General features: G+C 38.0%; 2 protein-coding genes across 2 annotated transcripts in view; both read right to left on the minus strand.

The window, feature by feature from the left end:
• The window catches only part of LOC126354583 (syntaxin-like), an 81,719-nt gene extending 61,037 nt beyond the window's left edge, over window positions 1–20,682 (minus strand). The window contains exon 1 of the mRNA XM_050004334.1: window positions 20,597–20,682. Coding sequence (XP_049860291.1) covers window positions 20,597–20,629 — 33 coding nt within the window. The 5' untranslated portion in view covers window positions 20,630–20,682. The remainder of the gene's footprint in view (window positions 1–20,596) is intronic.
• Window positions 20,683–22,038: 1,356 nt separating this feature from the next.
• Window positions 22,039–26,183, minus strand: part of LOC126354613 (ankyrin repeat domain-containing protein 29-like) — a 571,227-nt gene continuing 567,082 nt past the window's right edge. Inside the window, exon 8 of the mRNA XM_050004375.1 lies at window positions 22,039–24,806. Within this exon, the coding sequence (XP_049860332.1) occupies window positions 24,597–24,806 (210 nt within the window). The 3' untranslated portion in view covers window positions 22,039–24,596. The remainder of the gene's footprint in view (window positions 24,807–26,183) is intronic.

Raw genomic sequence — 26,183 nt, forward strand, 5'->3', positions numbered from 1 at the left:
ACTACCAGTAAGCCCACCCTCTGTGACTGCCTGGATCTTGCAGACTGGAACAGGAGAAGCAGTCATGTTTGGACGGAGATCAGTTTCAGCTGGAGACAGAGCCTGAAACTGGTTCGTGAGATGAACTGGAGAGGCCTTCCGTTCAGCCCTCTGGAATGTCTTTTGCCCCCTGCCCACTTTGAGACGACCTCCCACTCTACCACCAGTGAGGGGTCAGCCTCAGTGTGGGCAGTATCCCGGGCAGCCACAGCTGTAGTATGATCGGGGGATGCGTGAGACAAGCTGGCCGTCCCCGACAAACCCCCTTCCAGACCCCCACAGTGATGCCCATTGGCAACAGCCTGAAGCTGTGTGACCAAAGCCAACACTGTCTGAAGCTGGGAGTGAAGAAACGCCAACTCAGCCCGCATCCAAACACAGCAATCGCAGTCCCTATCCATGCTAAATACTGTTGTGCAAAGAATGTCTGAACTAATCTACAGAGAGCACAAACAATTCTACACAAAATTTAAACGGTTATTAAAATACAAGACTGCCTAGTAAATGCAGTAATGCTGCTACTTGCACACTGCTGACCTACTGCTTGACAGCAGAAGGCCAACTATACTGTCAGTGACATACAAAGACTATTTGAAAGAAATAAACAAATGACAGATGACTACGCAACTTTAAACATCACAGATATTAAAATGCAAATCTGCCCCTGCTAAATATGAAACTACACAATGAGTTGACAGATTTAACTAAACAAGTGCGCTAAGAACACTCAAACAAATTTTCAACTTGACTACTACACTTATATCAACGCTAAATAAACCACTTGCTGCTACTTGCACACTGCTGACACACTGCTCGGCAGCAGTGGCACACGGTGATTAAGTGGCACATGGTGATTAAGTGGCACATGGTGATTAGGTAGGTGGCATGTACTAGACAGAGTCAATGACTCTCACTTTAACTATAGATAATGTGATTTTACATGAGTAGGCTTTTTTTAATTATTATTTCCTGTAAGTTTGCTTATTGTAATGTTACTATCTTTGTTCCATATACAATGTTGTAATCTTGTTACTAGGTCCTATATCTTTTAAAACTGTTGAAACCATGGTCAGGGTTTAACAAACCTGTATTTTACAACTGGTTGGCTGTTATTTCTAATGCATTGAAGCTTAGGAATACTATTTGTTTCAGTTGTTTGTGCTTCCATTTGAAAGACCAGTCTTTGTGTTGTTTACCTTTTTTGGCTTGATGGAGGATCTTTCCATTTCTCCCTTGGTTCACTCAATTTCCTGTGGTTTGTCAGTTCTACCTGTGAACTTTGGGGACAAGTCAGATTTGTTGTTGGCAGCAAGTCTGGTCAGCCTTTAAGTGGGCCTTTACCCGACTGCAATGCTCTCCACAGGCAACTAGAATGTTGCACAAGCAACTGAAAAATATCCTAAGTTAAACTTCTCTGCCTTTTTTAAAAACTTTTTTCATGCTATTTTATTTTCTTAAAATTATCTGAGACATTTGAAAATTGATATATGTCAAAATAAATTCTCTTATAGCAAAATTTGACAGTCACCCCCTGCCCTGCCATCCTTTTTGATTGTGCACCTGGACACTTCATTTATCTGGCCTTATTTGAAAGTAGGTTATCTGAATGAGATATTTATCCTACAAAATGTTACATTTCATCCCTCTTCCAGGGATTCTGCTATCAGTGACAGCAACCCCCCACCCTCCCTCCTCCCTATTCCCATAGTTTCAGCTGTCACTTCAGCCAATTTACCTCAACCCTTCTCCTATTATGGTGTAGTCTGTTTGCTGCACACAGTGTATCCAGAACACACTATTCTTGGCCATGCCATTGTCTGCTCCCTCAAGTATCAGTATCTGATTTTCTTTACTCAGAACTATAATCAGTGCATCAAAATCATCTGTTACCCTGTCAAGGGTAGGTTTGACAATACTTGATACCCTGGCACAGTTTTTCCTGTATGCTATTGGTCTACACACCTCCCATGACTGCTACCTATAGTCAATATGGTGCAAAATGATCTCTGACCACTGGCAGTGCTAAGTACAAATGGCTGCAGGTGAAAATCATAGCTCTCTACAGAGCTTCAGCAACACTGAGACACCACCATAGAGATGCTGACAAAATTTTGTTGCATGGTTGGTTAAATAGGTGCATGAAGCAGCTGTGCCCAGGCCAGCATAGCGCAGCTGTTAGGGATCCTGTCACATCAGCTCAACTATAGCAACAAGACGTTTCTTTGCTTACTCAGTTCTGTTTCTGACTGATCTATATCTACGTCAATATTCTGCAAACCCCACTGAAGTGCATGGGAAGAGTTACTTCCAATTTTGTACCAAATATTAGAGTTCCTGCCCATTCCACTCAAATGTGGAGCATAGGAAGAATAACTTCTTAAATGCCCCTGTGTCCACTGTTTTTTGGTTTAACCTTGTCTTTGTGACCCCTACAGCAGTTGCAAATAGGGGGTTGTAGTGTATTTTTAGATTCTTCACCTAATGCTGGTTCTTGAGCCTCTGTAAGTTGGCTTTTGTGGGATGGGTGGCATCTTTCTTCAAGTGTCTACTAGTTCAGGCTTTTCAGCATTTTATGATGCTCTCTCATGATTCAAACAAACCTGTTACCATTTGTGCTGCCTTTCTTTATAATAGTTCAGTACCTCTGCTAGTCTTATTTGATAGGGCTTCCCCAGGCAGGGCTGTGGCTGCCACCACCATGCTGAGCAGTGAGATCCTACTGGTTCAACACATGGAGTGAAGCACTACTGCTGCACCATCACTGCCATCACCATCCACAAGCTGCTGGTAAATCCATCCCCTCCAGGGTATTGCTGAAGCCCAACTGCGGTTTAGCCACTCCAACCATCAGTCTGCTACTAGCCCAGCACAAGATGTTACATTAACAGCCACTACTTCCACCCCACTGCCGGCTGTCAGCTGGTGTTTCCCCACACCCCTTTCCCCGCTCTTCCAAATACAGAGCACCCCGAACTGCATTCAGTTTCATTGTGACTGCCAGTGGGACCAGATCTGTTCCATTGCTAGTTGAGACAAAAGTAGGCATGTCCATAACTGAATGGGCTGTCATTCATAGGAGCAGAAAAGATGTTTATGCCCCATACAGGTTGAAGCTTGCCTATTAGGTGGAGGTGTTTTTCTCCTTCCAGTGTGAGCATCCAGGTACCACCATACATGTACCCTATTCCTTAGAATGATTGTTATAACACAAAGCCTATCTTTGCCATTCCCCAATGGCTATTTACAGGATACATAAACATATTCTTCGCCACAAATAACTAAATTTTGGCAATTGAGCAATGTGTGTGTGTGTGTGTGGGGGGGGGGGGGGGGTATTAAACAACAAGGTGATTACATCATTATACTTTTTGGTATGGACAAGCTTGCGTGATCATCCACCTCAATCAGTCTGAGAGGGCAAGGCAAGACCAAAAATTTAAGGAATTAAAAATTTTTCTCAGAATCTTTCTCAGACTATTTTGAGATTAATCATCAAGCTAAGTGCAAGGTTTGGTGTAACTTAAAAGAAGACAAGTGAGTTAACTGAACAGGTTGATGTACTTGAAACAAAGGCAAAAAATAATTGTGTCTAAGTTACATACTGTTCCAAAGTCTGCTTAGTGTGTAAGTGTGTTAACAAAGCATAAAAGTCATTGAAGTCTCTCCACCAGAAATTGCATTTGGTGAAATCAGGGTATCTAAATAGAGACCAGTCACTCAGAGACATATTTAAGACTGTCACAGAATCTCTCGAATGACTCTCAGAGGCTAAAGAAGAAGATGCTATTGGTGATTTCATTAAGCATCACAGTGATCATCTGATATATAGAACTTACAGAGTAAGCAAGGAAAAACCGCATATTCTGGGTGCTCCACCTATAAGTTTAACAGAGAATACAGTAAAGGTTGGTGATATTATTGTTGTAGTTGTTGTTGTTTTCAGTCCAGAGACTGGTTTGTTTCAGCTTTCCATGTTACACTATCCTGTGCAAGCCTCTTCATCTCCGAGTAACTACTGCAGCCTACATTCCTCTGATTCTGCAACTGTATTCCTTCACAATTTTTACTCCTCTCACTTCCCTCCAGTACTAAATTTGTGATACCTTGATGCCTCAGAATGTGTCCTACCAACGGATCCCTTCTTTTAGTCAGGTTGTACCACAAATTTCTCTTCTCCCCAATTCTACTCAGTAGCTCCTCATTAGTTATGTGGTTTACCCATCTAATCTTCAGCATTCTTCTATAGCACCACATTTCAAAAGTTTCTTTTCTCTTCTTGTCTAAACTGTTTATTTTCCGTGTTTCACTTACATTTATGGCTACACCCCACACAAACACTTTCAGAGAGAACTTTCTGACACTTAAATCTATACTCAGCGTTAACAAATTCCTCTTCTTCATAAACACTTTTCTTGCCATTGACAGTCATTTTATATCCTCTCTACTTGCACCCGAAATGGGAAAACTCATTTACTACTTTAAGTGTCTCATTTCCTAAACTAGTCCCCAGCATCACTTAATTTAATTCAACTACATTCCGTTATCCTTGTTTTGCTTTTGTTGATGTTCATTTTATATGCTCCTTTCAAGACACTGTCCATTCTGTTCAACTGATCTCCCAAGTCCTATGCTGTCTCTGACAGAATTACAATGTCATTGGCAAACCTCATAGTTTTTATTTCTTCCTCCTTGATCTTAATTCGTATTCCAAATTTTCCTTTTGTTTCCTTTACTGCTTGCTCAATATACAGACTGAATAACATCGGGAACCATTGCTTTCCTTTCGTGCCCCTCAACTCTTGTAACTGCCATATTGCTTCTGAACAAATTGTAAGTAACCTCTCACTCACTGTACGTTACCGCTGCCACCTTTAGAATTTGAAAGAGAGTATTCCAGTCAACATTGTCAAAAGGTTTCCCTAAGTCTACAAATGCTATAAATGTAGGTTTGCCTTTCCTCAGCCTATCTTCTACAAGAAGTCATATTGTGCTATTGCCTTACGTGCTCCTGCATTTCTCCATAATCGAAACTGATCTTCCCCATGGTTAGCTTCTACCAGTTTTTCCATTCTTTTGTAAAGGATTTGTGTTAGTATTTTGCAGCCATGACTTATTAAACTGATGGTTTGGTAATTTTCACACCTGGCAGCACCTGCTTTCCTTGGGATTGGGATTATTATATTCTTCTTGAAGGCTGAGGCGATTTTGCCAGTCATACATCTTGCTCACCAGATGGAAAAGTTTTGTCGTGACTTACTCTCCCAAGGCTATCAGTAGTCCCAACAGAATGTTGTCTACTCCCGGGGCCTTGTTTTGACTTAAGTCTTCCAGTGCAAATTCTTCATGCAGTAGCACATCTCCCTTCTCATTTCCATCAACGTCCTCTTCCATTTCCATAACACTGCTTGTAAGTACATCTCCCGTGTATAGCCCCTCCCTATACTCCTTCCACCCTTCTGCTTTCCCTTCTTTGCTTAGGACTGGTTTCCCATTTGAGCTCTTGATGTTCATTCAGGTGTTTCTCTTTTCTCCAAAGGTCTCTTTATTTTTCCTGTAGGCAGTATCTATCTTACCCCTAGTGATATATGCTTCTCCATCCTTACACTTGTCCTCTTGCCATTCCTGCTTAGCCATTTAGCACTTCCTGTCGATCTCATTTTTTGAGATGTTTGTATTCCCTTTTTCCTGCTTTTGCATTTTTATATTTTCTCCTTCCACAATTAAATTCAATACCTCTTGTGTTACCCAAGGATTTCTATCAGCCCTCATCTTTTTACCTACTTGATCCCCTGCTGTGTTCACTAGTTCATCTCTTTATCTATTGTATTCCTTTCCCCTGTTCTTGTCAATTGTTCCTTAATACTCCCTCTGAAACCCTCTGCAACTTCTGGTTCTTCCAGATTTATCCAGGTACCATCTCCATAAATTCATGCCTTTTTGCAGTTTCTTCAGTTTTAATCTGCAGTTCATAACTGATAAATTGTGGTCAGATTCCACATCTGCCCCTGGAAATGTCTTACAATTTACAACTTGGTTTCTAAATATCTGTCTAACCATTATATAATCAATCTGAAACATTCCGGTGTCTCCAGGTATCTTCCATGTAAACAATCTTCAGTCCTAATTCTTAAACCAAGTGTTAGCTATGATTAAATTAAGCTCTGTGCAAAATTCTACCAGGCAGCTTTCTCTTTCATTCCTTTCGCACAGTCCATATTCCTCTAGTACTTTTCCTTCACTTCCTTTTCCTACTATTAGAACTCCAGTTCCCATTGACTATTAAATTTTTGGCTTCCTAAACCATATTAATAATTTCTTTTACCTCAACATAAATTTCCTCCTCATATGTGGAGCTAGTTGGCATATAAACTTGTACGACTGTGGTGTGTGTGGCCTTCATGTCTATCTTGGCTACAATAATATGTTCACTATGCTGTTCACAGTAGCTTATCCATGTTCATATTTTTTTTACTCAATATTAAACCTATTCGTGCATTATCTCTATTTGATTTTCTATTTATAACCCTGTATTCACCTGACAAGAAGTGCTCTTCCTCCTGCCACTGAACTTCACTATTTCCCACTATATCTAACTTTAACTTATCCATTTCCCTTTTAAATTTTCTAACCTACCTGCCTGATTAAGGAATCTGATATTCCACACTCCGATCCGTAGAACGCCAGTTTTGTTTCTCCTGATAACGACGGCCTCGTGAGTAGTCCCCATCCAGAGATCTGAATGAGGGACTATTTTACCTCTGGAATATTTTACCCAAGAGGATATCATTATCTATTAACCATACAGTAGAGCTGCATGCCCTCAGGAAGAATTAGGGCCGTAATTTCCACTACTTCCAACTGTTTGCAGTACCAGCACAGCAAAGCTGCCTTGGTTGATGTTACAAAGCCAGATCAGTGAATCATTCAGACTGTTGCCCTGTAACTACTGAAAAGGCTGCTGCCCCTCTTGAGGAACTACGCATTTGACTGGCCTCTCAACAGATACCCTTCCATTGTGGCTGCACCTCCAGTATGGCTATCTACGTCACTGAGGCACAGGGGGGAGGGTTTGGTGATACAGAATCTGAAAGAAAATCTAGTTTATGAATCTTAATATTCTTAAAAACTATGACACCACACATCTGTTCACTAAAGAGAGACAAAATTGTGGTCAAATAATATGTATGATGGAAGCATATAAGAAAAGCCAACAGATTAGGAGCAAAAAGTTTGAAATTAAAAAAAAAATGTTATTGAACCTGCGTCAGTAGTGTACCTGCCACTGGCATTATCAGCATTTAGAATAAGAAAATTAAAAACAGATCTTCCCAATATAATTATTACGATCACCTCATCGAAAAAATTGAATGATTATGGCCGCTCACAGAATGTCTGCAGTAGGGTGATATGGCACATTCAGATGAAGTCATTTTTAGTAATTTCAGAGCTTAGAGAAAGACATATCGCTGTATAATTATGGAGGTTGCTTTCCAGGAGCTCCATAAGCTGGTGTGCAAGACATTACCATCTAGGCAGGTTATAATTCAAGATTTGGATGACTTATGGCAAGCAAATCTTGTAGGCATGAAGCAGTATTTGTGGAAAATAAACGTTTCAAATAAATTTTAATGGTTGTTGATACATACTCCAAATTTGCCTGAGCTCAAACTTTGAAAGCAAAAAAAATAGGAAATAAGTTGCACAGGAATTTAATTAACTGCTGCAGACAGGAACCAACACCATCCCTCATAATCTTCAAACAGATCAAGGTGGTGAGTCCTGATACAGATATTTCAAGGCAATAACGAGAGGGTTTGGAATACTTCACTATTTGACATTCTCCCAGATGAAAGCATGTGTTGTGTAGCTTTTGAAGCAGACAATGAAAGTGCAAATGAGGATGTATTCTAACCTTCATGACTTTCATAAATGGACTGATATCCTTGCACAAATCGTTGAGGTCCAAGACTGGTCTATCCACAAGACAATAAAAATGAGACGTATTGATGTAAGTGTTAAGGAGCTCCTAATTATCATGTACAGTCATATTAAAATGGTAGATCCATTCAAACAGAAATTTAGAGACTGATTTTGTGCATATGTCATAACACAAGATATACAATACAACATTTGAGAAATTGTGCCTCCCAAATTGGTCAATAGATATATTTACAGATTCCAAGGTGCAACAAGCGAGGCATAGAACTTACATATTATAGAATAGCAGTGGTAGTGAACCTGCTGGTAGTTTTTATGCAGAAGAATTGCATAGAAGCAGTGAACCAGACCCATAGAATGTGTCATAAGAGGACATGGGGAAAAAGGCTCTCGTGAAGTAGCTCGACTCCGCTTCATTGCACATCAGATGGGGGGATGTCGATGATCTGCTATATAACGAGGCTAGCAAACCTTAAACAGCTCAGCAGCATAATATGCGTAATACAAAACCCATGAACAGAGGTAGTACTCTCATAAACCCTCCCAGATTTAGTGGTAAGGTGGCCCAGTGGGCAGCCCATCTAAAATTGGTGACAGACCTAGCATGAAAACAGGTCACGGTGTTGGACTGTGAAGGGGAAGATCTGTGTTCCAATCTCCCTCATATATATCATCTTTTTTTTCTGACAAACTTGTTTACTATACGTCAAGTCACTGATGTGTCTATTCGCTGTTTTCAGATACGTGTCTGTGTTATAGAGTAATATCCGTTTGCAACAGAAAGGTGTAAGAAAGGGACCTGCAGACATACGTAACTCCTATTTTTTCTACACAAGTGTCACATGTTATGAGTCTTGCATTCCATTTTGGAAGTTTTGACTCTTGAATTCCCTTGTTGTAACATAGTTCACACCCATTTACTTGTTGTTTTCATTTCTGTGATAGGTCTGTGTGGCATCTGCCTGCTCTCACAATTCATCAAATTTACTTGCAATGGTAATATATTCTTACCATCTGACTCATGTTCTATAACCAATGTACAGTATGACAACTGATAACTCTGCAGTAGGAGAACAGACCTGTCAATGACTGAATGGACAATTCATAATTTTGTGAGAGAGAAAGAAAGGGGGGGGGGGGGGGGGGTTGAGAGTGGTGACAAGGTAATCTGTCTTTTAGATAAAGCGTGCAGATGTACACTGAGTACACAGTACACAGCAAATAAGTATCTGCCAGGATTCACCCTGCAGACAGAATATTGACTGACCAAGTTAAGGAAATATGATCAAGAAGGGATAGTGGTATTGGTCAATGTATCACCACACTTTTGTTATATAAAACAGTGTGTGCAAAATTTAAATTAGGTTTGGGGCTAACTTACAGTTAAGTTATGAATGCAACTCATCATCCACCAAAGAATAAGAAGGGGAAAAATGGCATGTCAGTCTGTTTAAAAAAAAATTATTTCTGTTATCATAGCTGCAGCAGCTAAGAAGAGCCTCAAAAGGAAAACTGATTAAAATGCCTAGGATCCGTAGTGACAAGCACATCAGGTGGAATCCTTCCACTCATATGTTCCAGCCTTAGTGGGGCTTTCAGTGATTGGTTCTTTAGCCAGTGGTGTAGCAGCTATCACTAGAACAATGAAAAGTGCAGAAGACACACAGCAACAGCTTAAAGAGGCCGAAAGACATAATACCTTCATGCAATCTGTGGCTATATGGAAAGGACTTTACTGAAAACAACACAGGAAAGGGCTTGGACTGTCCATTTGTTGAGAGGAAGGAAGAAGAAGAAGAAGAAGAAGCTATTAGCTGTACTACTTGACAGACCACTTACAAGTATCAATTTGCTTAAATCCATCAAAAATTCTCTATCACATTATTTCATGGAGTTTTCATGTGGAATACACTACTCAGGACTGTGTAAAAATCTAATGAGTGTGAAATTGTAAGTTAAGATGTTGAAGGAGGTTGTGGGACATACTGGGTGGTGTATATTGGAAGAAGAACCCAAAATAGTGACTATTACTTTGACACATTTGGCAATTTACTGCCTTGGGAAGAATTACACCACTACTCACTACTTCACCAGTAACCACACATCTTAAAATATTTTGGAATGTAACAAGATTATGAGAAGGAAAGTTGCCACTCACCATATAGCGGATAGGCTCAACAAAAAGAATCTTACAATAAAAATTGGCCTCCATCGACAATAGACACACACACACACAAACACACACACACACACACACACACACACACACACACACACACACACACACACACACACACAAATGCAACACACACCCATGACTGCAGTCTCAGGCAGCTAACATAGTGGTTGTCTTTTTGTACCTGTGACTCAGCATCTCTGCTTTAAGGTTAATAGCAACTTTCCTTCTGAAACAAGGAACACAGATAAGCATGAAGCCACCCCCACCTCAGTAATTTATATGCCAACCAGCCATGTAGATAACAGAGAGAGGGAATTAATATATGATGAGATGAAGAAAATTATTCAGATAGTTAAAGCAGATGGAAATTTAGTTGAGGTGTGTTACTGTAATTCAGTAGCAGGAACAGGAAGACAATTGTAGGAGAACATGGACTAGGAGATAGGAATGAAAGAAGAATTTTGTACAGAGCTTAATTTAATCATTGCTAACAGTTTGTTTAAAAATTATAAAAGAAAGTGGTGTACATAGACATACAATATGTACTAGAGAGCTGTGGTTTCCTCAAAGTTATCCATTACATCTGAAGGTGACACACAATCATGTCATTTCTGGAAACCCAGAATCTACTCTGTAGGAATCAATATGGATTCCAGAAACAGTGATCGTGTGATACCCAACTCGCTTATTTGTTCATGAGACCCAGAAAATATTAGATACAGGCTCCCAGGTAGATGCCATTTTCCTTTTCTTCTGGAAGGCATTCGATACAGTTCCGCACTGTTGCCTGATAAACAAAATAAGAGCCTATGGAATATCAGACCAGCTGTGTGGCTGGATTGAAGAGTTTTTAGCAAACAGAACATGTTATTCTCAAAGGAAAGACGTCTACAGACGTTAAAGTAACCTCTGGTGTACCATAGGCGAGTTTTATGTGACCATTGCTTTTCACAATATATATAAATGACCTAGTAGATAGTGTCAGAAGTTCCATGCGGATTTTCGCGGATGATGCTGCAGTATACAGAGAAGTTGCAGCACTAGAAAATGGCAGCAAAATGCAGGAAGATCTGCCGCAGATAGGCGCTAGGTGCAGAGAATGGCAACTGACACTTAACATAGACAAATGTAATGTTTTGCAAATACATAGAAAGAAGGATCCTTTATTGTATGATTATATGATAGTGGAACTAACACTTGTAGCAATTACTTCTGCAAAATATCTGGGAGTATGTGTATGGAATGATCTGAAGTGGAATGATCATATAAAATTAATTGTTGGTAAGGCGGATGCCAGGCTGAGATTCATTGGGAGAGTCCTTAGAAAATGTAGTCCATCAACAAAGGAGGTGGCTTACAAAACACTCATTCGACCTATACTTGAGTATTGCTCATCAGTGTGGTATCCGTACCAGATCGGGTTGACAGAGGAGATAAGAGAAGATCCAAAGAAGAGCGGCGCATTGAATGACAGGGTTATTTGGTAGGTGTTATAGCGTTACAGAGATGTTTAGCAAACTCAAGTGGCAGACTCTGCGCAAGAGAGGCATTCTGCATCGCAGTGTGGCTTGCTGTCTAGGTTTCGAGAGGGTGTGTTTCTGGATGATGTATCGAATATATTGCTTCCCCCTGCTTATACCTCAGGAGATCACGAGTGTAAAATTAGAGAGATTCGAGCACACACGGAGGCTTTCCGGCAGTCATTCTTCCCGCAAACCATACGCTAATGGCACAGTAAAGGTAGGTAATGACAGTGGCACATAAAGTGCCCTCCACCACACACTGTTGGGTGGCTTGCAGAGTATAAATGTAGATGTAGATGTAGAATTATAATTTTATTCCAAACCTAGATACTGATTCTTGCCAAACCATTTCAAATGGAGTTCCAATTATCATCTGGTGGATTGGAGTTTTTTGTCTACTGTGACAAATACATCATGTCCAATACCCAATAGTCCATACTTACAACACACAGCTACAGGGGGTGGACAAAAGTATGGAAAACCAAAAAAAGTTACACTTTACCATGCCTAATGGTGTAGAAAACCCACTAGCATTCAACACAACTTCCAGTTTTCATAGGATGGATATACACAGGTCCTGTAGAATCTTCAAGGGAATCCTATACCATTCGTCCTGTAAAACAGTGGCAAGTGCAGGTATTGATGATGGTGTTGGATACCAATCACACACCCTTCTCTCCAAAGTAGACCACAAACGCTCAATAAACATTGAGATCTGGTGACTGTTGTGGTTAGGGGAGGTGTGAAAGTTCAGTCTCATTCTCACAAAATTACTGCTGGGTGATGCAAGCTGTCTGAACAAGGTCCCTGTCATCTTGGAACACAGCATCACCACAGGGAAGCAAACATTGAACTGTGGGATGACCTGATCATCTGAAATGGTGTCTTTTGAAAAACCAAATACTTATTCTCCCTTTGTTATGGAAGCACCAACAATTTGCTCACATTTGATTTCACTTAGCTCTGTCACAATACACTCGCAAATACACAGAACACTGTTCTGGCAGCAGCTAACACCTGCAACATATTTAGGACATTGAAAAGGTACCATTCATGGACAAGTACAACTGCACAACCTGCAGGTTTGGCTATATCTCCATTTACGTTCAGGCATGCTTCTCTCAGTGTGTTTGGATTGTTATTGCCCAACTTTGTAAAATTATCAAACTGCAAAAGCATAAAAGTAAGTCCACTTTTAGTCATTGAACCCCATTGTTTTTTAGAAGTGCTTCAAATTCTGGGACTTTGCTCTAAATTGTGGCCCGTTGATCACTATGATTTTAATAGTATCATCTGTAGAGATATTTCTTTTGATCTTACACTAATAATTTGAGTCTCCTACAGTTGTTTATTTTTATTTATTTCTCTCTATTTAACCCCTATTCTGCTACTCTCCCCCCCCCCCCCCCCTCCCTTGCCCAGCTCCCACTCTGCAGCACTTCACTGTCCCCCATCCCCATAATACTGTTGTTGTTGTGGTCTTCAGTCCTGAGACTGGTTTGATGCAGCTCTCCATGCTACTCTGTCTGTGCAAGCTTCTTCATCTCCCAGTACCTACTGCAACCTACATCCTTCTGAATCTGCTTACTTAGTGTATTCATCTCTTGGTCTCCCTCTACGATTTTTACCCTCCACACTGCCCTCCAATGCTAAATTGGTGATCCCTTGATGCCTCAGAACATGTCCTACCAACTGATCCCGTCTTCTAGTCAAGTTGTGCCACAAACTCCTCTTCTCCCCAATCCTATTCAATAGCTCCTCATTAGTTATGTGATCTACCCATCTAAGCTTCAGCATTCTTCTGTAGCTCCACATTTCAAAAGCTTGTATTCTCCTCTTGTCCTAACTATTTATCGTCCATTTTTCACTTCCATACATGACTACACTCCATACAAATACTTTCAGAAGCAACTTCCTGACACATAAATCTATACTCGATGTTAACAAATTTCTCTTCCTCAGAAATGCTTTCCTTGGCATTGCCAGTCTACATTTTATATCCTCTCTACTTCGACCATCATCAGTTATTTTACTTCCTAAATAGCAAAACTACTTCACTACTTTAAGTGTCTCATTTCCTAATCTAATTCCCTCAGCATCACCCGATTTAATTTTACTACATTCCATTATCCTCATTTTGCTTTTGTTGATGTTCATCTTATATCCTCCTTCAAGACACTGTCCATTCCGTTCAACTGCTCTTCCAGGTCCTTTGCTGTCTGTGACAGAATTACAATGTCATCGGCGAACCTCAAAGTTTTTACTTCTTCTCCATGAATTTTAATACCTACTCCAAATTCTTCTTTTGTTTCCTTTACTGCTTGCTCAATATACAGATTGAATAACATCGGGAAGAGACTACAACCTGGTCTCACTCCTTTCCCAACCACTGCTTCCCTTTCATGCCCCTCAACTCTTATGACTGCCATCTGGTTTCTGTACAAATTGTAAATAGCCTTTCGCTCCCTGTATTTTACCCCTGCCACCTTTAGAATTTGAAAGAGAGTATTCCAGTCAACATTTTCAAAAGCTTTCTCTAGGTCTACAAATGCTAGAAACGTAGGTTTGTCTTTCCTTAACCTTTCTTCTCAGATAAGTCGTAGGGACAGTATAGCCTCACGTGTTCCAACATTTCTACGGAATCCAAACTGATCCTCCCCGAGATCTGCATCTACCAGTTTTTCCATTCGTCTGTAAAGAATTTGCGTTACTATTTTGCAGCTGTGACTTATTAAACTGATAGTTCGGTAATTTTCACATCTGTCAGCAACTGCTTTCTTTGGGATTGGAATTATTATATTCTTCTTGAAGTCTGAGGGTATTTCACCTGTCTCATACATCTTGCTCACCAGCTGGTAGAGTTTTGTCATGACTGGCTCTCCCAAGGCCGTCAGTAGTTCTAATGGAATGTTGTCTCCTGGGGCCTTGTTTCGACTCAGGTCTTTCAGTGCTCTGTCAAACTCTTCACACAGTATCTTATCTCCCCTTTCATCTTCATCTACATCCTCTTCCATTTCCATAATATTGTCCTCAAGTAAATCGCCCTTGTATAAACCCTCTATATACTCCTTCCACCTTTCTGCCTTCCCTTCTTTGTTTGAACTGGATTGCCATCTGAGCTCTTGATATTCATACAAGTGGTTCTCCTCTCTCCAAAGGTCTCTTTAATTTTCCTGTAGGCTGTATCTATCTTACCCCTAGTGAGATAAGCTTCTACACCCTTACATTTGTCCTCTAGCCATCCGTGCTTAGCCATTTTGCACTTCCTGTCGATCTCATTTTTGAGACTTTGTATTCCTTTTTGCCTGCTTCATTTACTGCATTTTTATATTTTCTCCTTTCATCAATTAAATTCAATATTTCTTCTGTTACCCAAGGAGTTGTACTAGCCCTCATCTTTTTACCTACTTTATCCTCTGCTGCCTTCACTACTTCATCCCTCAGAGCTACCCATTCTTCTTCTACTGTGTTTCTTTCCCCCATTCCTGTCAATGGTTCCCTTATGCTTTCCTTGAAACTCTGTAAAACCTCTGGTTCTTTCAGCTTATCCAGATCCCATGTCCTTAAATTCCCACCTTTTTGCAGTTTCTTCAGTTTTAATCTACAGGTCATAACCAATAGATTGTGGTCAGAGTCCACATCTGCCCCTGGAAATGTCCTACAATTTAAAACCTGATTCCTAAATATCTGCCTTACCATTATATAATCTAACTGATACCTTTTATTATCTCCAGGATTCTTCCATGTATGCAACCTTCTTTTATGATTCTTGAACCAAGTGTTAGCTATGATTAAGTTATGCTCTGTGCAAAATTCTACCAGATGGCTTCCTCTTTCATTTGTTAGCCCCAATCCATATTCACCCACTATGTTTCCTTCTCTTTCTTTTCCTACTGACTTATTCCAGTCACCCATGACTATTAAATTTTCGTCTCCCTTCACTACCTGAATAATTTCTTTTATCTCATCATACATTTCATCAATTTCTTCATTATCTGCAGAGCTAGTTGGCATATAAACTTGTACTACTGTAGTAGGCATGGGCTTCGTGTCTATCTTGGCCACTATAATACATTCACTATGCTGTTTGTAGTAGCTTACCCGCACTCATATATTTTTATACATTATTAAACCTACTCCTGCATTACCCCTATTTGATTTTGTATTTATAACCCTGTATTCACCTGACCAAAAGTCTTGTTCCTTTTGCCACTGAACTTCACTAATTCCCACTATATCTAACTTTAACCTATCCATTTCCCTTTTTAAATTTTCTAACCTACCTGCCTGATTAAGGGATCTGACATTCCATGCTCCGATCCGTAGAACGCCAGTTTTCTTTCTCCTGATAACGACGTCCTCCTGAGTAATCCCCGCCCGGAGATCCGAATGGGGGACTATTTTACCTCCGGAATATTTTACCCAAGAGGACGCCATCATCATTTAATCATACAGTAAAACTGCATGTCCTCGGGAAAAATTACGGCTGTAGTTTCCCCTTGCTTTCAGCCGTTCGCAGTACCAGCACAGCAAGACTGTTTTGGTTAATGTTGCAAGGCCAGATCAGTCAATCATACAGACTGTTGCCCCTGCAACTACCGAAAAGGCTGCTGCCCCTCTTCAGGAACCACATGTTTGTCTGGCCTCTCAACAGATACCCCTCCGTTGTGGTTGCACCTACGGTACGCCCATCTGTATTGCTGAGGCACGCAAGCCTCCCCACCAACGGCAAGGTCCATGGTTCATGGGGGGCCCATCATACTATAATAGTATAAATTTAAAAGAAACTACAGATTTAACATACAGCACTAGAAAATATCATTTCCTCAAAAAAGATGGAATTTTTTTAAAAAAAAAGGTGAAATTTAAAAAAATGCAAAACACAAATGTATCAAACATCGCTTCAGTACTTCGATGAGCTTATATGAAACATATTTCTGTTATTGCCAAACAACGTTTGCACTTGTCAATTATAACAGGAAACTCTTGTCTTTGATCATGATGAAGAACGTTGTACTGAGTACAAAGTAACAACAATAATTATATTGATTTTTTTATGATTGTGGATGTAAACTGTACTTGCATCAAAAGTAATTATTTTGGTTAGATAAAAGTGCAGAGGTTACAGGAGCAGCTAATTTTTGTAACTTCTAAAATGCAATTTATATTTTGTAAGCCTATAAAGGCAGTGAACTAACACTGAATGATGTGTGGTTCTGAAACTCCCTGGCAGTTTAAAACTGTGTGCTGGACCGAGACTCGGTCCGGCACACAGTTTTAATCTGCCAAGGAGTTTCATATGAGCACACACTTCGCTGCAGAGTGAAAATCCCATTTTGATGTGTGGTTCTAATTATGTACAAAACAAACAAACAAAAAAACCAAGACAAATCCCAGCTCCTTGTACCTCTCTCAAATATGTATTTATGTTTCTCTCCCTACCAGTGTTACTAATATTATCAGGTATCATACCATTTACTGCACTATCTATGTACTACACCAAAACTATAGAACTGTTGGTTGGTAGAGCACAGCTCCATATCTGAATAGTTTCTTTTATTTCATAATAATATATTTCAATCTCTTTCATCATCTGCAGAGCTAGTTGTCACATACTGCAGTAGATGTTGCCTTTGTATCGATCGTGGCTACTATAATGTGCTCACTATGCTGTTAATAGTTGCTTACTCATATTCCTTTTTTGTTATTTAGTATTAGGCCTACCCCTGCATTAACGCTTTTTAATTTTGTGTTGATAACATTGAAACGACCTGACAAGAAATTCTGATCTTCCTGTCACTGCACTTCACAATCTCCCACTACATCTAACTACAATCTCTCCTCTCTCACACACACACACTCTTCTTCGTCTTCTTTTAACGTCCCTAACCTACCTACCTACCTAATTAAGGGATATAACATTGAATGCCAGGTTCTGTTTCCCTAATCACAACATCCTTCTGAGTAGCCCCCACACGGAGATCCAAATTGGGGATACCTCTTACCTCAGGAATATTTTACCCGGAGTAATTGTTAAACCACACAGTAGCACTGAATGTCTACATAAAATGTAGTTGTTGCCATTCCACCTTCACGAGGTCAGTGGTTTATATGGGAACTTTCGATATTGGACCAAAACGTTATCTCAGTTTTTTTATACAGTATTTATTGCTCATATAAGACAAGCTGTATTAGGCTTTCACACTTGGGACAGTGCTAATCCAGTTACAAGTAATGTGAGCAAAAATTGACATGATCTTCAGTTTTTCCAGAAAATGGTGTTTCACAGTATGAGAGGATTGCAAATTTTTTCCTGAACAGGATATAAAGCTGTCTCCTGCTTTGTGTTCACTATTTATTTCCTCATTTTTAAAGATTTTTATCTGTTTTATCCCCCTTGCATTCATCAACACTACCAAATGGTGCAAACAGATTTCTTCCTATGAACTGTTTCCTTCTGAAGTAGTAGTAATGAAATGTAATATAACCAACTTATCTTCTACATGTAACAAAGAATCATAATACAATAAAACCAATGTCTCATTCAGAACTAAAATCCTCTTATTAAATAACATCACCCTGAAAATAAAAACTTTCCTGCAGCTAAAGTCCTTGATAGAAATTAAACTCTCTTTGGAAACTAAGATCCTCTTGAAAACTAGATTCTTGCTGTAAACTGAAATCTTTTTGGGATTCATCTTATTGAGAAGTTACTAAACTAGTGACACTGGTTTATAAATACCATGTTAAGATTTGTTACCTTTCATAAGAACTGAAGTCACCTTCAATGTTTTTACATTATTTCCTCTCCGCAGTTTACAAAGTATTTGTTGAAAATGTATTTGCTGATATTAGGAATGTATTACCTGATTTTCTGACTCCACCTTTTATGTTATTAATTATTGGCCAGGGAGTAATTACAATGTTTAATTAAAAAATCAATATGTATCGATTAAAAACTCCTAATGTAGTGATACAGAATGTGCACTACACCACTGTGGATTTTTCCACCTCCACTATATATGGTGAAGAATGTTATATAATATGTCATATATGAATGTTAATGATTTTTACAGCAGTAACTATTTAATACAAAACTACAAAGAGTTTGTTTTGCATTTTCTTTGTTTGCATGAGTGACACAGAGATTGGTTGAGAGCTGACAACTGCTGTCTGAGCAGCACAGGAATTTCACGTCACCAGGTAACATCTGTGACTGCTGTATACCACAAGAAGACACAAGCTGCACCAAATCTCTCATGGTGATTATAAAATAAATGAATATGTATAAATGATTCAATATCAAGGTTGTAATCAATTTCTCATTTGGCTGTGATGCAGTCAACATACATGTCATACGTCACTTCAAGTTTTTGAATAAGTAGCATTATTTTGTACTCTGAGCTAACAAAGAAAGCAGCTTGAAGTGTTTGTGAAGATAGTGTATTCCTGGAGTTGTGAATGTTTCTGAAAGTATATATGAAAAATATTATTTCACATATTTGTCTTCATGAATATTTAAAATAATGATTACTGACCTGAAAACAATAGGAATGGTGAAGATTACAGAGCTAAACCGGCAATATCTCTCTATTTTGACTGAGGAATAAGCACTTTTAATTAACGGTTTAATCTACTACAACTAGATGAAGGAAAGTAATTAATTTTAATGTAATTAAAAATAGCTATAAATATGAAACGTGGGACATATTAAATTTTAGCTTGGAATAACAGCACAAAATCCAGAGATATTTAGGTTCGCACTCTATTATATGCCATCACTGGTTGTCTAAGTAGCTCAGCAAGCAACACAACTTTATAACAAGAAGTCATTATACATTCTTGTCTGCTATTCTATCTGAAGTAGATGAAACTTAAACCTAATAACCAGAAATAATTGGTTGTCTGCATGTAGCTGCACACAGTTGATGAAAGAATATTACAAAACGTAATGAAATATCACTGCTCTGTGCAATATAACACTAAACAAACAAAGGCTGTCACTCCCTCACAGTGTGTCAGGTTGTGGAACTGTTAGTATATTTAGTTTAAGATTTGGTACTAGTGATGAATTTACCCACTGTATCTACAGTATTGATGTCCTGTGACTGATAAGTCTGTTGCCCAAGTTTTATTTATTTGTGTCTTATGTGTGTTTGAAAATGTTGTAATTGCAAATAATTTGATATGAAAGTTAATAAGTTATTAAACACCAAATGTGTGTGTCATCAACTGGCACAAAAACAAGACTGGGAGTTTTGCTATCTTTTAGAAGAATCCTTTTAATCACCAATCAGATTCAAAGAAATTCTGCCTATTAGCATTGTAGTCATGGAATATATCCCCTTTAGTGACATGATTTCCTTTTCATACTAGCTCTGCATGACCAGATTGCTAAAACAGCAAAGTAAATATATCAGTATTGGTGAGGACTTTGCACAGCAAAACTAACAGTAACTAAAAGAGAAATTTCTACTTTCCAAACCTTGCCTGATATTTAAAAAGAATCAAGTTTTAGCAGCAGAAGTATGAAGAAGACTGTCTTGCTGTGACATAAATGGAAATGAAAGAAGGTATTAACTTTTTGTTTTGAAATAAATCCAGTTATAATTTCCAAGTTTCACAGTTTTCACAAATAGTGGTGGTGCTGCTGCTGATGCCTATACCAAATTGACATAATTGGTGCAAAAGGTAGTATTTGTAACTACAACATTAATATAAAAAACCATGAGAAAATATGCTATGATTGTTTTGTTGTACAACTAATCTGAAAAGTTCATAAACTTCAAAGCTTCTCCTTGTATATGCGTCACAATTTTTTGGCAGTAACATGAATGCAGTCACAATAAATACAAGTTTGGCAATCTTACAAATTGTATTAATTTCCACATGGAAACAGTGTGTGTTAAAAACTCACAGATTTGAGATCTTTTATCCTGTCTTTCACCATGCTGCAGTGCACACATCAGGTGTGGCTATGATGAATAACATTCTTGTGGCTAAAGAGATAAAGACTTATCTTACCTGAACCAGATTAAATAGAATTATCTTCACCAGCTAAATGTGTTGCAGCAATGCCACTTCTACTGAATGTTAGCTAATGAATGTTTTTTGTCAAACTGAATGGGGATTTTGTTCTCGGTATTTGAAGCCTTCAAGTAATGCAAAGGTAGTGAATATTTATACAGATTTTACAACACACACACACACACACACACACACACACACACACACACACACACACACACACACACACACACACACTCACACTCACTGCACATGACAAGATATGTGAGCAAAGGATCAATTTCTTATAGTTCACTTACTACCATTGTACTGTCACTGTAGTTTATAAATGATGAAGGATGATAAGTTTCTGATCATGGACAAGGGCAAGAGAGTGAAAGAGTGTTGAATGGGTTCTATGTTGTATCAAAATAGCAAAGAAAACCATGATTTAAAAGTTGCTACTATATATAGATTCCAAAAATTTTGATTTGTTAGTCTCATGTTGTTGATACTATTAATTAATATAATTAGATGGGTACAGACATTTACAGTTTGGTGTGCATTTACAGAGCTAAACTGAGTCAAAAATTAATTGTTTAGCTGTCAAATGTCTTGTCAGGAACATGACATGACCGAAATAGACAGTCATATGCAGTCACTATTGATGGTTTTGTTGACTGTGTTTTTCATGCATATTAACCAATACTCAGAATAATAAGATTATTAAACTTTAATAAAAAATCAATCTGATGCATCTAGCAAATGAAATATGCTGTGTCTGGAATGTTTTATTGCAGCTTCCCTTTTCCCTGAAATTGAGTCTCGGCCCTGAAATTGAGTCTTGGCACAAACGCATCTTAATTCTTCATAAACTGTTTCAGATCCTGTCAAATCCTTTCGTGTTTTTCACCTTAATCCTTAAACAATAGTTCTGACTTTTTATAATAAATGAAGGGAATAGGATTTGCACCTTACTTAAAGAGGCTGTACATAAAAAAGACTTAATCTTTAAAAAATTATTGCTTGTTTGATTTGTATGCTACTAAGTCTCTTTCCTCAAACTGTTTCCATTTCTCAAACGTGTGATTTTGCATACCATGACTGCAAAATTTATATTTAAAAAAGTATGTAATTTCCCAAAATATAAATTATAGATACTCATTGATTACAATGGGAAATTTCACATTTGCAATAGCTTCACAACTGTGATGGTCATGGAACTTTTTTAAATTCTGTTTGTCATGCCCTTGTAATTAAAAAAAACCACATTACATGTGTGAACTGACTGGGTTACACACACTGAGCACATTGATTCAAATAGATTTACAGGGAGTATGTAAAAAAAACATCTGAACATGCACACTGTGTTATATATTTCAAAATTTAAGCATAACAATTTATTCAACCTCTGGTACTGATACACACAAATTCAGGTATTTAACAAAATATTGAATACATTTGTAGCAAATTTCAACAGACTTACAATAATACTTACATAATTTATTGCGTAATGTAATATCGTAGGCAACAATTTCTTTTCTTGTGAGCGTCTTGGATTTATAAAGCATAATTGTAGGGAACCTGTGGCAGCCATCACATTTATGCTACATAAAATTGCCCAAATGTCTTCACATCCCACATATGCACTTTCTCTGAAGATACACAGTAACATGAATAGAAATAATATTAAATACTACTGTTAAAGTAATAGTAGGTAAAGAAAATCATGATCAATGATGACTAAAGTTACAATGAAATACTGTCAAGAGTGTTTCATCTTTCAGAACCAGCAACTGGTCTATCAAATCCAATGAAAAACAGGAAGAAAGGAGGAAAAGAATGAAGTGAGAGTAGGAAATATAAGATCTAAAGAGTGATTGACTGCTAGGAAAGATACGGCAGTTGGAATGATGGCCGACAAATCAGTGAAACTCTGGTACAATAGTTAACAGTATTAACTGACCAAGTACTTAACTGATCTTGCTTCTCATTGTGCAGTTTTTTCCCTTGTATATATCTGTTGATTATGAGTTCCATACCAATTTTTCTATACCTAGTTGCCTTCCAATATTTTCTCCTTCAATATCCACTGTTGACAGATGTCATCAACAGTGATAACAGTAAATAAAAGAACAAAACCTTTCTTTCTGCTTCACCAGTGCTACTCTTTATCTTAGTTTCATTGTAATCTTCTTCAAATTTATTCTTTATTTATTACAAAGGGAAGCTCAGTATTCTTCACAGCTCCTGGAGAAACACTTTATTAATAAAAAACACATGGAAATTCATCTATTTTTCAAGATGATTTTCTGTGCCAAATAATGATGTAATACGTATAGAATATAGTTAATAGAATGACTAAACTTCCCATCATAGAAATGGACATTTGTGAAATGGTAGTTTTCCAAACAGTTTCTCTTAATTGTAGACAGTGAATACACAATAATGACACTCAAACATCACACACTCACTTTGGCTATTGGGCAGAAATGCTCCTATACCTCATGAGTTAGTACACATCTGATTCTTATTTTCAAATAAAAATAATAAAAAAAACTGCTGAATACTTTTACCATTGATGATTTTCACCTTGTCCTCAATAATAATCATTTATTCATTGTATAAATAACTACTGAAAAAACAATTTATTATTTTTCAATAAAAAGATATTGCTGTCAGTCCACTCTTGATTCATTATAAGCCGAAATAAAATTCCTTCAAATTTTTGTTTTCAACAAAATTGATGTAAGTGTTAGTGGCATCTCTGAAGATCATTTTATAATCTCCAGCTGCACAGAGCAATGTGACTTACCATCTGACATGTCTGATTGCATCAATGCATTAAGGTAATAAATGTTCACAATAAAATCTCTGTATTTAATGTAATGATTAACAAACAGGTTAATCATTACAATGATAGGTACTCATTTAACAAAATATAACTAGTATTTACAGTTCCAGTTCAACAAATTAATTTATACATTCTGCCAATACTGATTAACACACTTTCTTAAAATTCTATTTGCATTTACAAAAATTGAACATGTTAAAAAATATACATGTCTCACTCCACATTACTAGCTAGTTATGCGTACAAATGAGATTCTCTTTCACACTTATTGACAGTAAAGTTCAGCATTTAATATCATTTTTCAAGGTCAAACTTTCCCTTCCCTGAAATGCTGAGTACAGAGATTCATTATATGATCATGCCTAGTTACACATTTATGAGCTAATGCTCTAGTCTCAACTGATAAATGATGTGTGATAATTGCAATGTTGTTGTAAATACTAAGCACTGATGCTTGACCACTGGTTCAGTCTGTACACAATTAACAACTGGCTTAGGCTGTACACAACTAACAAAATAAAGTGAATTTATATGATGAACAAACAAGTTCCATGACACACAGGTCAACTGTTTCAAATCTCTTCTGGTGATCTCAAAATGTACTTATTGATACTAACTAAAAAGTTTCAAAATATCCAATAACTGCATTTACACTGTATTTGAAAAATAAGTGTTTATGATAGCCTTTTGAAGTTTTATTTTTACATCAAAATAAATAGGCAAAATGGAATTCTAGTAAGTACGGAGCATCTATTACAAACTGTAGGTGATTTCAGGTTTTTTCCATACAAAATAAAAATTAAAAAAAAACTAGTAAATGGAATGCCGTAACACTGAGCTATGTTGAAAATTGTTATTAATTTCTTGCAGTCTATTACTGTACTGTTCCTGGTTTATCAGTAATAATGAATTACAATGCAGCAAAAAACTCAAGTGGAACAGCTCCCAAAAATGGAAGTACCAGTGTTAAGTTTTCCAGTTTCATATCCTTAGAGACCTAGGCATGTCAAATCCTTCACCAAATTGACATTGCTCTATTTGTGCTCAGAGCAGACTATCATTGCGCAGGAGTAGCTGCGCCATTGGCACTTGCCCAACGACTGGACAAGTACTCCACAACAGAAGTGTGCTTAGCTTCTTTCGCGAGTTGCAGGGGTGTTGCACCTTCTTGGTTATGTAGATTGGGATCTGCACCTGCTGATAGCAACTGTTTCACTACTGCCACCTGACCAAAGAGTGCTGCTGCATGCAGAGCACTCTCTCCATTCTGGAAATAAAAATTAACATACTGTAAAGGAAATCAAGAACACCTCTATGAATATTAGATCCAGATGTAAAACCTTGTCACCTACAAAAGACTCGAAATATTATAATGAAGTTGTCAGAATAATCCAACAGAAGTTAGGACAACAGAATCAGTTTATGAGAGATCTCCATATTACAAAAACAATCCTCTCAGAAAATAAATATCCAAAATTTCCTGGAACACAGCATAATCTATACTACTATATAACAACAAGTCACTGTTTAATAGAGATACCAAATCTCTTGAAAAGATCTTGGCTGAGTCATTTCAAATTTTTACACGGTGCTCCAATAAATACTTGGATGTACATAATACTTTTTAAATATATAATATATGCTATTAGCCTAAATGATTTATTGGGTTTCAAAGCACTGTAAATCGGCAAATAGGTGACATGTGAAAAGATACATTCACCAAGTTTGAAAAGCCCACCTCATGGCTCAATTGCATACTTGATGACTGGCCTGTAACAGCACTCTTATAGTTGGTGTCAGAAGAGAAGAGTATTTGTATGTAAGAATATCAACTGAAAGCTTTCAGTGTGCATTCATAAACCTATATGGAAAAGCTGCACTGAGCAGCAGAGGATTTTGCACTTGTTTCGCCAGTTTCATGATACTGCTTGTCTGTGTCAACAGAAAAGCACGGGGTGACCACTTGTCTCAGAAGAAACCATCAAGCACAGGAGACAGAACTTCGTGTGCAGCCCACAAAAATCAACCATTTGTGCAAGCTGTGAACTGGGCATTCCATAGAAAACAGCTTAGAAGGCTTTGCAGTGGCATTTGCATTTTTATCCTACTTTTTGCAACCGTTACATCTGCCTCGAGAAGTTTCTGCCCATTGATACGAGTTTTTTATCAGATTGCAACAAGCTTGGGAAGATCAGGATGACTTTGTGGGAACATTGATACTCAGTGATGAGGTGACTTTTCATCTGTAGTGAAACATAAATAATCAGAAGTGAGTGTGGGATACTGAATTGCCTCATGTCCACATGGAGCTGGAAAGGGATTCGCCAAAAGTGAATATATTCTGTGCCATATCCAAGACCAAGGTACAGTATATCACCCCTTTTTCTTCATTGAGCAGATTGTGACAAGTTCCATGTACCTGGAAATGTGGCTGTTACCACAACTGACACCTGACTCCTTGGCTTTCATCTTTCAAAGGATGGGGCTCCACCTCACTGGAGATTAGCCATCTTTTATTTTCTCAATAGAAAACTACCACACCACTGGATAACATGCACTGGTCTGGGTGATGTTCCTATGTTGCTATGCCCCCCAGGTTGCCAGATCTAATGTCATATGATTTCTTCCTTGGAGTGATGCTAGG

Source organism: Schistocerca gregaria, chromosome 1 (genome assembly GCF_023897955.1).
Source record: "Schistocerca gregaria isolate iqSchGreg1 chromosome 1, iqSchGreg1.2, whole genome shotgun sequence".
Classification (NCBI taxonomy): domain Eukaryota; kingdom Metazoa; phylum Arthropoda; class Insecta; order Orthoptera; family Acrididae; genus Schistocerca; species Schistocerca gregaria.